Source organism: Ascaphus truei, chromosome 5, assembly GCF_040206685.1.
Source record: "Ascaphus truei isolate aAscTru1 chromosome 5, aAscTru1.hap1, whole genome shotgun sequence".
Taxonomy (NCBI): Eukaryota; Metazoa; Chordata; class Amphibia; order Anura; family Ascaphidae; genus Ascaphus; species Ascaphus truei.
Genome location: NC_134487.1, coordinates 220,863,035 through 220,877,754, shown reverse-complemented (window position 1 = coordinate 220,877,754; position 14,720 = coordinate 220,863,035). Strand labels below are relative to the sequence as shown.

The 14,720-nt window shown below is 43.5% G+C and overlaps 1 protein-coding gene across 1 annotated transcript; it reads left to right on the top strand.

The window, feature by feature from the left end:
* Nucleotides 1-3,971: 3,971 nt before the first annotated feature.
* On the top strand, nt 3,972-6,560 carry FOXI1 (forkhead box I1). The gene is made up of 2 exons (XM_075601674.1): nt 3,972-4,611; nt 5,123-6,560. The coding sequence occupies exons 1-2, from the start codon at nt 4,038-4,040 to the stop codon at nt 5,671-5,673; spliced, it is 1,125 nt and encodes a 374-aa protein (XP_075457789.1). The 5' UTR covers nt 3,972-4,037; the 3' UTR covers nt 5,674-6,560.
* The last annotated feature ends 8,160 nt before the right edge of the window (nt 6,561-14,720 follow it).

The window sequence follows — 14,720 nt, the reverse complement described above, 5'->3', positions numbered from 1 at the left end:
TAAGACTGATAAAATATATTTGAGATGCATGTTTGTAATGTAAAAAACAATTGTTTTGAAACTTTTTCATATTTAATTCCAGTTATTACAAAGTGAGGTTTATTTTCAGCCATAAAAATGAATGACTTCAGCTCCTTCCCTCCTGATAGTGGTGGCATGAACATCATAGGAATAGTTTTGCTTTCAACTCTTAATTGTGATGAGCAGTGGCGGATTTACAAATTTGCCACCCCTAGCACTTGCCTGTGTCGGCTACCTCCTTTCTGCCGCCCTTCTGCTCCTTTGAAATCCCGGCATCAAATGACGCCGCGATGTCACCAACGTGATGTCGTAAGGCGGCACGTTGCAATGGCAACGAGATGCCGTGTGATGTCACTGTGTGGGCGTCCGCAACATGATTTGACACCGGGATTTCAAAGGAGCAGGAGGGCGGCAGAAAGGAAGCGGCCGATACAGGCAAGTAGTTTCTAATTAGGTCCGATAGGCCTTACAGGATCAGTATTAAGAATAATACATTTAATATATGGGCAAAAATAATACATGAAATGACCAAACACAATAAAATTAGTGCAATAGACAAATTACATAAAAGAACAAATCCCTCCCCCACAGGGGTACTGGATAGACATAGACTTCTATGAAGCTTAACAAATACCACCAAAATAACTTAAAAAACACACTTAGTAGTATTAAGCTACAGCGGAAGAACAACAGAGAGGGGGACAAGTACTGACCATAGGAAGCAGAGTGGGTAGCCGCGGCTGGCGCTGGTGTAGCGTCCGGACTGTACCGGCACTTGACAGATCTCTCCTCCGCTCCTGCTTCCTGGTTCCGCTGTCCCAGTTAATGGGTGAGCGCGTTGAGCAGCCTCTCGTGACCTCTACACGTTTCACAACAGTGTGCTTCGTCAGGCGGCGCGTTGCCATGGAAACGCGACGTCATGGTGTCATTTGACGTCGCAACGAGACGCCGCTTGATGTCACGGTGTGGGCATCAAGCAGCGTCATTTGATGCCGGGATTTCAAAGGAGCAGGAGGGCGGCAGAAAGGAAGCGACCAATACAGGCAAGTAGCTTCTCATTAGGTCCGATAGGCCTGACAGCGCGGCAAAATTATATGGGGGCGAAAATTTTTGCCGCCCCAAAATGTTGCCACTTTAGGCCCAGGCCTAACGGGAAATCTGATACTAGTGATGAGACTTTAACTTATCAGTATATTGTACAATTTCAGTTTTAGAACGATAATTCCTGGATGTAGCATGAAGTACCTGCAGAAGAACAAGGTTGTCCCTCACAATCTCTCCTGAGTCATGAAGGAAGTAACTTCTGACTTCATAAGCTAGACTTGGTAATTTTGGTTTTCATCATACCATCCACTCTTTGCCTTGTTAATGTTCATAGTGGATGTTTGTCATACAATTCACTATGAAGCCAAATGGGCTGTTGTCCTGTGTTTGTTTTCACTACACTCTTGGAACATTAGTTAACTTCAGTTGGTGCAGAACTAAAATATTGTGCACTGTCATGAGATTTTCCCAGGGTCTGTCACAAAGTAATCATTAACTGTTTTGTAAAGTCTGTTGCTGATTTTCTCTTTTACTAAATATTATCGGGGTCTATTTACTAAAGTCTCTTGGCTGCAAAACTAGAGCAAACCCAACGCTACAAACATACAAACAGCATCATATTAATCAATGAAAAGAAATGCCAGTAAAGGCAATGGGATTTCTGCCCTTTAATCATTCTTATGCAATTATTTTTCACTGGTTTTTAATCAGTTTTCCAGTCAGGAGACATAAGTATAAGAGTAGATATTAAGTATATAATGCCTTTGAGATCATTTATCAAATTATTTGAACTGCAAAATTGAGGCAAAACTGGTATAAAAAAAATATTGCACCAGTTTTATCAGGAACAAAATCCTATAGGTTTCAATAGGAATGTTTTACCTTGCTAAATCTGGTGCAGTTTTGTGCCCCACTTTTGCAGGCAGGATCTTGGATAAATAACCCCCTACAAGGGGGTGCGAGGGCTTTGCTTTGTTTTAGTATTTCCATTCAAGGAATCTGTTGCGTCCACCACAAAGAGCTCAAACTTTACATGGATAACATTATAATATACCTATAAAGCTGCATAAAAGAAGAGTCATTTTATGATTACTGATGAATTACTACAGCTTTTTTTAATAAAGAAAAAATCTATAACATTTTGATAGAGATGTTCATGTTTGTGTTTTTTTTGGCCTACATTTTTGAGGTTTATGACTTTGACAAGCAGACCCCAACACAAGCAGACCCCAACACCTTCCTATATCATGGGTTTAAAGTCCACCAAAGATATCTTTCAATCACAGCAGGTGCTAAGATGTGAGGCATAATGGTTATACAGCAAGCAGCACTTTAGTTCCCATTGATCCTGTTGTGATTTGTTAATGAGGATGTCTTAGGAAAGGCCAGTGCCCTATCTCCACCCACCAAACAAACACGCTGCAAAAGTGGAGCAAACAACAGAACAAGATTTATCAAACAAAGGTGACCTCATTCAAATCAATGCAATCTACAGAGGGGGGAGGGTCATTTATCAAATGCAAAACTGGCCACAAAATAAGAAAAAATTCCAATTGATTTTAATAATAACTTTATTTCACATAGCTCTTGGCTCCCAATGGAATGCTAAGCACTTCACAAATACAATATAGTGCACAGTAAAAGGCACATAGGATTGTCCCTGCCCAGATGAGCTTACAATCTATGTGTTTGGTGGCATGAGTCACAGGGAAATAAAGTGACTTGCCCAAGGTCACAATGAAGTGACACCACGATTTAAACAGGGTTCACCTGCTTCAAACTCTGTGTGATTGTTTACAGAGTTCAGTCTTTACTCACTGAGCCACTCCCTCAGTCTAATAATAAATATTGGTGCAAAACCAGGACAAAACTGGTGCAAAAAATAAATAAAAATTCCAATTGATTTGAATAGGAAATATTGATAAATTTGGAGCAGCTTTTCTTCCCCACTTTTGCCTTGGTCTTGATAAATAACCCATTATATGTGAAGGACAAAGTGGTTTAATTCTGTGGTGAAAAAAAAAAGAAGAAAAACTGCATCAGGTGATTCAATTAAAAGCAGGTTTATGCCCCATGACCGCACTACTTTTGCATTTTTACATAAGTAGAAGGTTAAATATTGGAAGGGAGGGCGGGGTCATTATCAAAGTCTCCCAATTGCAAAACCAGGGCAAACGAGCTGCAAAAATACTGCATTAGATTTAGCAAGCAGGAAAAGCCCCTTGTTTTCAATGGTAATGTTTTTCCTAATAAATTTTGTGTATTATTTTTCTTTTGCCCTAGTTTTGCAGTTGGTAAACTTTGATTAAAAGCAAATGAATACTGTACATGAGAATAAAGAGTAATGTAAGAATCTGTGGCAATTAAAAAAGGAGCGGATTCGTGGCACTGCAAGCTCAATCTAGCACAATGCTATTGCCTACATTTTGCTCTGATTGCCTAGATTTGGGGGTGTTGGATTCCACAAATCTGAACTCGCTCATCTCTAATTGCAATACATACTTTTTGTCAAATTGAAAACCCTTTGTCCCCTCCGTTTTGCCAAACAGACCTCTTTTGTATACATCTGTCAAGATTTACTGTGTTAAGCCATTGTTGTCTTTAATGCAATTATGCGTTTTCATACCTGTGTATCTGTATAATCTACATTGTGACTCTTTGTAAAATAATTTTATTGAAGTCCATTTATTATAGAATCATAGTATTTTTTCACAGAACTGGAAACTCTTCCATTCATTTGAAAGATAAACACTCATAAATTTAAACATTTGGCTTATGTGCTGCCAGCATTCCAAAAAGGGATATCTTTTAGATCTCTAGCCAGTCAGTGAAAACTGGGCGGAGCAAAAAATTGAAAGCTAAACACTGACAGGTGTATAAGTAGTAGTGAGGAAGGGCACAGGTTATACACCTGTTTCAAGGAAGTTGCTAGCACAGGTGCATTTAGCTCTGTGATTTATTAGCTTTATATTATGAGTGCATTTGATCCACAGACACATTCCCCGCCACGTTGTGGCCCACAATTTCCAAACATTGGCCAGGAACCTCCAGAGATGAACATCTACTGTGAGAACTTCTTCCATCCTCAGAATATGCCTAGTCCTCAGCGACCTTCAAATTTTGAAACTGGGGATTATAGCACCACAGCTAATCCCTATTTGTGGTTGAATGGACCTTCTATTACACCACCTCCATATCTGCCAGGATCCAACTCAAGCCCCTTCATGCCTCAGGCATATGGGATGCAAAGACAACTGCTGCCTAACATGCATGGTCTAGGAGGTTCTGAATTAGGCTGGCTTCCTATTCCTTCTCAAGAAGAACTTATGAAGCTGGTAAGACCACCATACTCCTATTCTGCACTGATAGCCATGGCAATACATGGAGCTCAAGACAAAAGACTGACTCTAAGCCAGATCTACCAATATGTGGCTGATAACTTCCCCTTCTACAACAAGAGCAAAGCTGGATGGCAGAACTCTATACGACACAACCTGTCTCTTAATGACTGCTTCAAAAAAGTCCCAAGGGATGAAGATGATCCAGGTAAATATTTATTTACTTATTTTATAGAGAAAAGTTACTTATAACGAAAGCATATTTGTTATGAAAATGTCACAGCAGATTGATTAATGTTATAGCCAAGAATGTTTCAGGTTTTTAAAATGTAATTTGTCAAAATACAGAGTTTATCTGTACTATGTTGTTCAAAAGTGCAAAGGCAGTTAAGCAGGAATAGGGAGTATGAGGAACCATACAGTACAATTTTTTTGACTGTTGACTGATATATTATTTAATGTGATGTGATTAGTAGAGAAAAATGAAGCGTTTCAAGTTCTTTACACTTATAAAGAACAGTGAGTTTATCTTTTTCCCCTTATCCTTTCCTTGAATCTAATAGTTGATAGCATGTTCAGTTCTGTGACCTGTGTCACATTTAATCCTTGCAAAGCTTTTGACTTTGAAAATCAAACCGGTAAAATCTGCCTGCTATGACATGTCAAATGTGCTATCTCATGACCTTATGTATACTAAGAATGTTGTTTTGTTGTAACAGGAAAAGGAAATTATTGGACACTGGATCCTAACTGTGAGAAGATGTTTGACAATGGAAACTTCCGTAGAAAGAGAAAAAGAAAGTCTGATATTAACCCTAATGGACAACTGATTTCTGAAAAGTCTGAGGGTAGTCCACTGACGGACAGCCCTAAGAACGGAGAGCATCAAGATATCTTAGAAAGCTCATCACCAGGAACTGAAGACTCATCAGAAAAGAGATCCTCTCCTCCCACAATTACTCCATGCCTTAACAACTTTCTCTCTAGCATGACTGCTTATGTTAACAGTGCTAATTCAGTCAGTAGGTCAATACCACTTGGACTCAGTAATGAAACCTCTGATAAAATGGGACAGAACATGACGACAGGTTTCAATTCATACTCTCCACTTACCAACATACCAAGTCATGGAGGGTCAGATTGGTCTACTACAGTGTCATCAAGTCCCTTTGGCTACAGCAGTTCAGTTCTCAATCAATTCAATTCCCATTTCTACAATAGTATCAGTACGAACAGTGTCCTTTACCCCAGAGAGGGCACAGAGGTATAAATAAACAATAACAGTGAACATAAGAAATACACGTGTTTTGTTGTAGATCTAATACAAAAATAGACATATTTTTAGTATTTGTATTTTTTATATTTGTATATTTAAAGTGGATTGCCTGAAAAAGAACATGCCATTTGCACAGGCTTTGCTAAGAGAGCTCCCTATGTTGGGCACGAAGTAGAATTAAGTAGGTTTCTGTGGCCTCTATTTGATATGCTGTAAAGTCAACTTCCCATGCAAGCAAAGCTTTCAGCTTCCATCAAACTATGTAATGGTGCTTAAATCTTCCCAAAGAAAGGAAAGATGGCTTCATAGCAGATTAGAGAGAGGCCTATGTGTTGATCAGATCTGTTAGTGTGTTGAAGGTTTAAATGTTTTCTTCATCTTTCAACACTGTTACTGTAAATAACCTGCTGAAATGTTTTGTTTTTTTTAACTTTGCTTTTTATTGTGTATCTGTAACAAATCTTTTCAAATAAGCCATTGGACGATTTGTACACTGTCCTGTATAGCTTACATTGTTTTTAGTGAAGAAACGTGCTAGAATTGTGCCGTCCGTTCAAAACATGCATATACACATGGATGCTAGAAGAAATGTAAAGGGTTAAAATAAGACTTCTCTTTGTTAATAATGCTTTTTTAAACTTTGACACGTAATATAATAAGTCTATTTTTAGTTTTGCCGCAAAATTCTGTATTTATAAATGTTTACCATTTGAAAGAATATTGTGATATAACGGGGAATTATTGTTTGAGGGAACGTGCAGATATGGCTTTTTGAATTTTCGTGCATTTTGGATACTCTAAATATTTTGTATGTATCATAAATGACTTCACTGTGGGGTAGAATCTGGGCTATTTTTTAATAAAAATAAATAAAAATTAAATGTGTGTACTTTCCTGTTACAACATTGAATACATCTTAATTGCCAACATTTTAAATTCCGTTCAAGGAGACTTTCCTCCTACACAAAGTATAGTTGTTGGGAGAGTGTATGGGTAGGTATAATACACATGCAATCCAGTATCATTTTGGACTCATTTCATACTAAAACATGCATTATTACAGTAGCTCCACCTAGTGAAAAAGGGACAAGCAAGGAACTAGAGTGATGTGGTGCTGAAGTGATAAGTACACACGGGTGTACATCCTCTTTAATTGAAAGAATTAAACAAAATGATAACATTACATAACACTGCAAAGAAATGTGAATCGCTTCACAGCTAAACACCATTTATCATTGTTTTCTATGATCTTTTGTCGTTAATCATCTGTCTTTAATGCTAATTGCAAGTGAAAATAGAAATAGGTAAGCAGCATAAGCTGCCAGAATTTTCAATAGTGTCACTGATAAAAGAAATACATTAACTTTGTTGCTGTCTAAGGCCGCGCTTACAGTGCAGGCGACGCGACATTGCCCGAAAACAAATGCAAATGCATTGCCGCCGCCACCGCGTGCGCTTATAGTAAGCGTTGTCGTGGTGAAAACTGGTAGCCGGCAACATTTGATTTTTCAAGTGCTGTCGCCTCGTGACGGCCCAACCAATCAAATGCCCGGAAACCCGCGACGCCGCCGTCCAGCGAAATATAACTTTCGCTTGTGGCAACGGCGACGGGTGACATCGCCCATCGTGTCGCCATCGACGGCACTATAAGCACCGCCTAAGACACCTGCAACATATTTCTAAACAATGCTTTGCTGCCAATGAGAGTGATATTTGCACATGTAGATTTGTCTTTTTATGCTAATCTAATAAACATAATACATTTTAAGAAATCCACCACAGGAACCACCTGGTTACCATATTAACACAGCTCTATAATGCAGCCTGGCACGTACAGTAAGGATAATATATACTATAGGACGTGTAAGTTGTGTCTGTAGTTTAGCTCAAAGTCACCAGAAAAGAGGAAAGACACCCTCACTGTAACTTACTGTACAAAGAAAGTATATAGTAGACTGATCAATACTTAACATTGTACTTCTTTTTCTAAGGATTTTATAACTCAATCCTAATTGCAGCTTTGGAATTCTTGCATTTTCTTAGCTAGCCAGGTAACCCTCAATAAATACAAAACAGAAATGGTTAATGATGTAACCCTCTTTGCCTGACTCTTAAGGAGTTTACATCAGTTTACTATGTACTGTACATGGCTTTGCTCAGTCTCTTATACTTTGTCAGGGTGCTAGGTCTGCACAGACTGGGCATAGATATGCTGATGGAATAATGATGGGTGACAGGAACTTTCATAGTACAAATAGGAGCTTTATTAACAGCTGTGGATAATAATCTTCGCACTTAGACACACTTCACTATATTCACATTTACTGATACATTTACAGTTGTAGCCATGTAACCTATTGGCTACTAGTCTGCCCTTCCTAAAGACATAAGCCCTGGTACCAGCGCAGGCAGTGTTAGGGTTAAATCTATGCCCTTGCTGCTGCTGCTGCTGCAGCAGTAAACAACTCCCTTGAGTAACAGGGGGGGAAGGCCTAAGGCCTGTGTACTGCCTTATCAGGGGCTCAGACCTTGGCTGGGCACAAAAGGGACTGCAGATCCAAATGTAGTGGTTGTTGAAGTGTGGAGCCAGGGCTCTGGTCACCTTCCTTCCCCTCCCTCAAGGTAGTGGGATACTACCCCTTATTCCACCAGGGAGTAAGGGAGCAAAGGATAGACCTTTGGGACCTTAAGCCCTGGGGGTTGATTTCAGGGACCAGAGAGAACAGAAAAGAGGGTACATGTTGGTATGCTGTATGAAGAATAAAGAACCATCCTTTGTTTTATACTCCTGCCTGAGACTGCAGTTTATCAGGGGGGGTCAAGAGGGTTTTCCTGCAGGAACTGCACCCAGCTCTGCTGGGGCCTGCTGGAAACGGAAGCGCTGAACTCATAAAGAACTGGGAAGATCTCTAAAGCCTGTCCTGTTAGTCCCCAACCAAGTCTGGCGGACACTCTGTATCCTCTAAGCCTAGCAGGCGAGCACCACAACAACATCAGGTAACAGTGAAATCTCCCAGAGGGTGGGGGAACACCTGTGACATTTGGAGGCGCTGCTGAGATCTACTGTATCAGGATAGGCTTTTACAGTTGGAGAGAGGAGGTACGCTCCTGTTATGTACGAAGAGGGGGGGAAGGCAGGTGTAGTGTCCAAGGGGACTCTTGCCCTGCAAAGGACCATCTTCCCCGCCAGTGGAACTGCAGCCTTTGCTGCCCACTATATAAAGAGAAAATTGATAATTGCGCCAACCGTAGTATAGTATAGTTCAAGACTTCAGTCCTTCACAAAGTGTAATCCTGCTGCCAGAGTTTCTTAGAGGTGATTCACCAACCTCTATGTAATGTCAGAAAAAGGGGGGGGGGGGATCCTCCGGCGCGCCGTTCCACTTGTGATTCCGGGACACATGAAATCCGGGACACAATCAGGGGTAATTCAATACATAATAGTACCTTGTGAATTTAAAAAAGGGAACACACTTACATTGACGTTTTTTTGGGCATCACAGGCCACCGTACAGAGGAGAGAAAGTACTATTCCAGCTTGGCCAGCATTTCGTCCAGAGCGCATGCGCACACGCGACAGGCGGGAGCTGTGTAAGGAGTGTGTAAGGAGAAAGACAAACGGAAGGAGACCCGGTTCGTGCACGAGTTCCTGGAGACCCTCCCTGCTGTTAACTGTATCCTGACATACCATCTCACCATCTCATCAGCTGGAACGGAAGCCACAAGAGACCACCAATTCTTTGGAAGGACGCTCTGTGGAGTCTGGAGACATCTCCTCTCTATGCCAATAAGTATTGGCCGCTTGTGAGTTTTTAATCTCTATTCTATTTGTTGTTAATAAACAGTGTTAAACTATATTTCCCTTCTCTTCCCTATTTGAGGAACCATCAAGAGGTCCACCTCCCCCCCTTCTGTAGTTAAAGATATGTTGCTTAATGTAAGTGTGTTCCCCTTTTTAAATCCACAAGGTACTATTATGTATTGAATTACCCCTGATTGTGGTCCCCCTCTCTATTTTACATTTCATGTGTCCCGGAATCACAAGTGGAACGACGCGCCGGAGGATCCCCCCCCCCCCCTTTTATCTTTTGCTGCCCACTAGTGTGTGCTAGTTCATGCCATCCTAAGGACTGATGTTTAGGGCGCCTGGAGGGGGTGTTTTGGGATCCTGGGGACCAGAAACTTCAGAAGGGGACTCTAGCATCACGGTCCAAATGAATGGTGTTTACAGTATGTGTGTGAGGAATCTGTTCCTGGGTTTGGCGGAGCTCACTCTTGCAGAGCTGGTGTGCTCTCAAACAAACCTCCCTTTGCTATTGCAAGTACATTCACCTGTGTTTGCAATCATGCTGCTCTGTCTCTCTGCTCTGGCATTGGAAGAATTCCCACACACCCCTGTCTTGGGATTGGCTATCTGCCTTTCTTATACTGGCCTCTTTCTCTGACTCCTTGCCGAGCATAATCCAAGTTTACTTGGATGTAACAGTGTTTGCCACACACTTCCGCCTTGGCCTTATTCCTGGGACCTGCTGAAGATGTCTGCTTCCTGTGCTGAAGTGCTGGATCCCCAATGCTACTCTTGCCGTGTTTCTGAGACCTGCTTCAGAGGTCTGCTTCCTGTACTGAAGCACTGGATCCCCAGTGCTGCTCTTACCTTGTTCCTGGGATCTGCTGCTGAGGTCTGCTTTCTGGTACCTGTGCTGAAGCTCGGGATTCCCAGTGTCTAACTTATCCTGTTCTTGAGACCTCCTGCATTCACCCCTGGCAGAGGTCTGCTTCCTGGTACCTGTGCTGAAGCGCTGGATCCCCAGAGCCAGCCCTGCCTGTTCACTGAGGGCTGCTGCCTTCTCTCCTTACAGAGGGCTAGTTCCTGGGGCCTGCTGTATATCTCCATTGTAGAGGCCATGTCCTGGTTGCTGTGCTGAAGCGCTACATTTCCAGCGCTAACCTTCTGCTTCCTGTTTCCTGAGGTCTGCTGCATTCCTGCCTTGCAGAGGCCTTTGTTATGGGCCGCTCCTTATCCTCGCGTAGAGGCCATTCCCGCACTACAGCTGCTACGCTGAAGCACGGCATACCTAATTCCTTGTTGCCGAACTTCTGCCTGGATATCGATTACCCTGACATCTCCAACCCTGATCCTGGCTTGTCTAAGAATTACTTTACATTCTCCAACCCTGACCCTGCTACGAATGACTACGAACTGCGCAATCCAGAACCCGCTTCGTGGTCTAAGGTCGGTGTATTCACATCTCCACCTCAGCCCCGCGGTCCGGTCCCGGTTTGTGGCGAGCACGTCCATTACAATGTGTGGGTAGTGTCTGAGGGGAGGCTCTTGAAATGCAGGAGGCCAGAACCTCCGTTGGTGGAGCTACAATAATACTAATAGCGGTCCCCAGCACAGGGAGCCGCAGTGTGCTATATTTGAAATGTCCACGTGCGAAGCGTGCTAGGGGACTCTTGCCCAGCAAGGGACCACCTTCCACACCAGAGGAGCTGCAGCACGTGAAAGGAGTGGTACCCAACAAAATCGGGAGGACCGCGTGGAGAAGTTTACAAGATGCAAGCATCTTTTGCAAATTGTACTTGGTTCGGTGCGAAAATGAAGCTCTGCCCACAATAAGGGCTGGGTTCGGCGTGAAAGCAAAGCTGCAGCCATGTTCTGTGAGTGGCTTGGCACGACAGCTGAAGCCGTGCCCACAGTTGTGCCTGTACTCCTGGATCCACCAGGGGGAGGAGGCAAGTAATGTTGTGTCACCACTAGAGCATAGCCAGACGTGAGCTACTGTAGTGCCGATGATTATTCTAAAACAAACCTGGGGCAATCTCCAAAAAGACCCAGGTACATGCTGGGTATATGAAAAAATAAGTTGCATTGTGCTCTTAACAAAAAATCTCAGCAAACATGGGTAGTATCTATAAGTATATAGCGGATTACCCCTCCAGAGAAAGCAAAAATAAGGCTGGAATATAAGGTAGCACCCATGTACCTGTTAGATGTGTAACTGGAAAATAAAGTCCCACATGCAATGAAGTAAGGACAGTATACGCCTGCCGGTGTCCAGCGTTAGTACAACATCATGGTATAAACATGGGGCGACAAACAAATTCCTTGCAGCCACTTAGGAAAAGGAGAGTGAAAAAAGGCTCAATATAGAGTATTACTCACGCAATTGTAGAGCCTGATGTGTCACAACTCCTGGGGTGTACCGTGCCTCCGTTGTAATGGATGAACAGGAACAAGGAGAGAAACAAAAACGAAGCACTGGTTCCACTAAGACAAAAGTTAATACAGAGGTGCGTTCCCACAATAAAAGTTTAATGGATCAAACGTACAAAAACAGAACACCTACGCGTTTCGGGCTTATGGCCCTTTCTCAAGGTGAATAGAAATACATAAACCGGAGCATTTAAATACCTTAACTCGGCGCTGGCGTGACCAATCCGCCGCCACTTCCTGGTTCAACGGGGAGGATGACGCAGGACGTGACGCGGGACGTGTGACGTCAGTGCGCTCAAGCCATGACAATAAAATAAACTTTATTTAAACAAAAAAAAATGAACAAATGAACAATCCTAAATATGAATAAAAAAAAACACAGTCTAGACATAAAGGCTATATTAAAAACAAATGTACACAAACAAAATATATTGGTCTCATGAATAGAGGTGTGTTGATACTTCATTCATAGATTAGTTAAATTCTATATCTCTTCAAACTTTATGTAAACAGAAAGTATAAGCAAAAAGAACAATCCTGAATATGAATGAAAACACACAATCTAGACATATAAGCTAAATTAAAAACAAATGTACTGGGTATATGCTGGGCACATGCTGCAACATTTCACACATTTCTGCAGACAGACTAATGACCCATCGGATTAATACAGCGGGGGTCCCTGGCAGTCCCATTCAATCTGAATGGGACTGCCAGAAACCCCTGCTGTATTAATCCAATGGGCCATTAGCCTCTGCAGAAATGTCACTGAAATGTACCCAGCATGTACCTGGCTAGTTTAAGGCAAGTTTAAGGCAAGTTTTAGAATACTCGTTGGCTCGTCTGTACAACACCCTCAGTTGTGCATGGTGAGGCAAGGAGCAGGAGCTAATCACCACTGTTCCCATGCAACATTCCTACAATGGTGGAGTGTGTGATTCCCTAATATACACTGCAGGAGGCTTCATGCTAGTAAAAATAAATGGGGAAAGCTTACTACAATGCATCTGTCCCAGTTGCGATTTCCCAGGCAGAGACGTGAGCCTGGAGTCAAGGTGTAAGAGATGCGGGGACTCCCCATCTTAAATCCAAAATAGTGCTACCAACCACACTGGGCAAGATGGAGGATGCGGTCTACCTGAAGAGGTATGCGGATTAGATCACGAGATCAGGAGCGGATGCTCCAAGGGAGCTGTGTGTCCCTGTACCAATTAACTTATGAGACTTACCCGGAGTGGTGACAGCCAGGGAGTAGGCTGAGGCACTTCTGCTGGTGGTGCAGGAGCGGGACCGCTGCCTGAAAGCTGCTGCCAGCGATAGTGAGGTGTCCCAGTCCTCTTCCCAAGGGGGCATGTCCAACGCTGCCGGGGAGGCAGGCAAGATGGCAGGCCCCATCACGATGCTCCGGCCAGAGTGTCATTGCCCTGTTGCCAGAGAGGTAATCCCCGTCAGCCGGAACAGGAAGTGTCCAGGATACACGACATCATCGGAGGCGACGGTGCTACCCGAGCGGAGGATATCCAAGGCTTTGGAGGATCGTCGTGAAGTGGCGTCGGATATGCCGGCTCCTGGCCGGGAGAACCATGCGGATGCAGAGGAGTGTCGGAGCAGTGAGGATGTGTTACCTTCCCAGGTGCCCGGGATGACCACAGCCCCACAGATTTATCAGGATGCTTCCGCTCGACGGGGAGCAGCAGAGGAATCCATTAAAGAGGTACTGGCCTCCTCAGATGAAATCACCCTTCCGGTGCGACCAGAAGTCATCATTGCGGATGCGGCCGCCGAAGCAGATGCGGAAGCTGTGACCCCCTGCTCTGGTTGGTAAGACTGCAACTGAAGTTTTCTTCCAGCAGAGCCGCACGCGGGGCAAGGCCCATGAGCACATGATCCAGAAGGACTCTGAGGCCCAACAAGGGCTTGTGGTAGTAGGCCGAGGCCGGCGTGAGGTGCCTGGCATCTCAGGACACACTGATGTGCCTAAGGTCTCAACAGACATTGCTCAGGAAACTCAGAGGGTAACTAAATCTTCCCAGGACTGGAGAAACAGGGCTGGCTTTATGATGATCCTGCTGGGGGTGGGATGCAAGCGTGTGTGTTGTTTCAAGAGAAGGTTCTGTTAGGTCAGATAGGTCAGGAACACCCTCAGGGAAGCTTCCGAGCCTGATGTATCTCTGTCCAGTGCAAATGTGGGGAAAGTATTTCCGTGGTAGGACCCCATGTTTCAAGGGTTTGTTCATCATATGAACCAGATACGATTCTTGCTGTTCAGTGGGGATATTGTGGATCATTGGCGGGAGGAAGGGGAGTTCTCTGTGGAAGAAACGGCAGAGGCTCTCAGATAAAGAGATAGGGAAATTAAACTAGGGTTGATACAAACAACTGGTTTAACAATAACCTATCAAGAACAGCCCTCATGAACCACTATTCTGGGTGCTACTGGGCCAGGCCTGTGGCCAGAAATGAAACAAACTCAGCCAGGCTGACCGATTAATAGTTCAGAGGTACCGTCAGTCCCATGGGTATGATTATCTCTATGTCCCTGAGCCCATAACGAGGGAAATAGAGGCCAACAGAGAGGAGTGGTTGAGGGATGCAGTCCTAGACTATCTAGTCTGCTGTATCTCTTGGTACTACAATGAGGAAACTTTACCTCATCCGAGTTTGGCGGGTGGGGAGAAACATCTATATGGACTGGGTGAAGTATGTCTCTGAACGGGGCCCGAGGAGAGAGTATTCCGTTAATGTTCCCAATGGGGAGGGCAGGTTGGTTAAGAAATCTGACCTGAAGCACTATTATTGAAGTGCGTGTGGATTCTTCATGTTA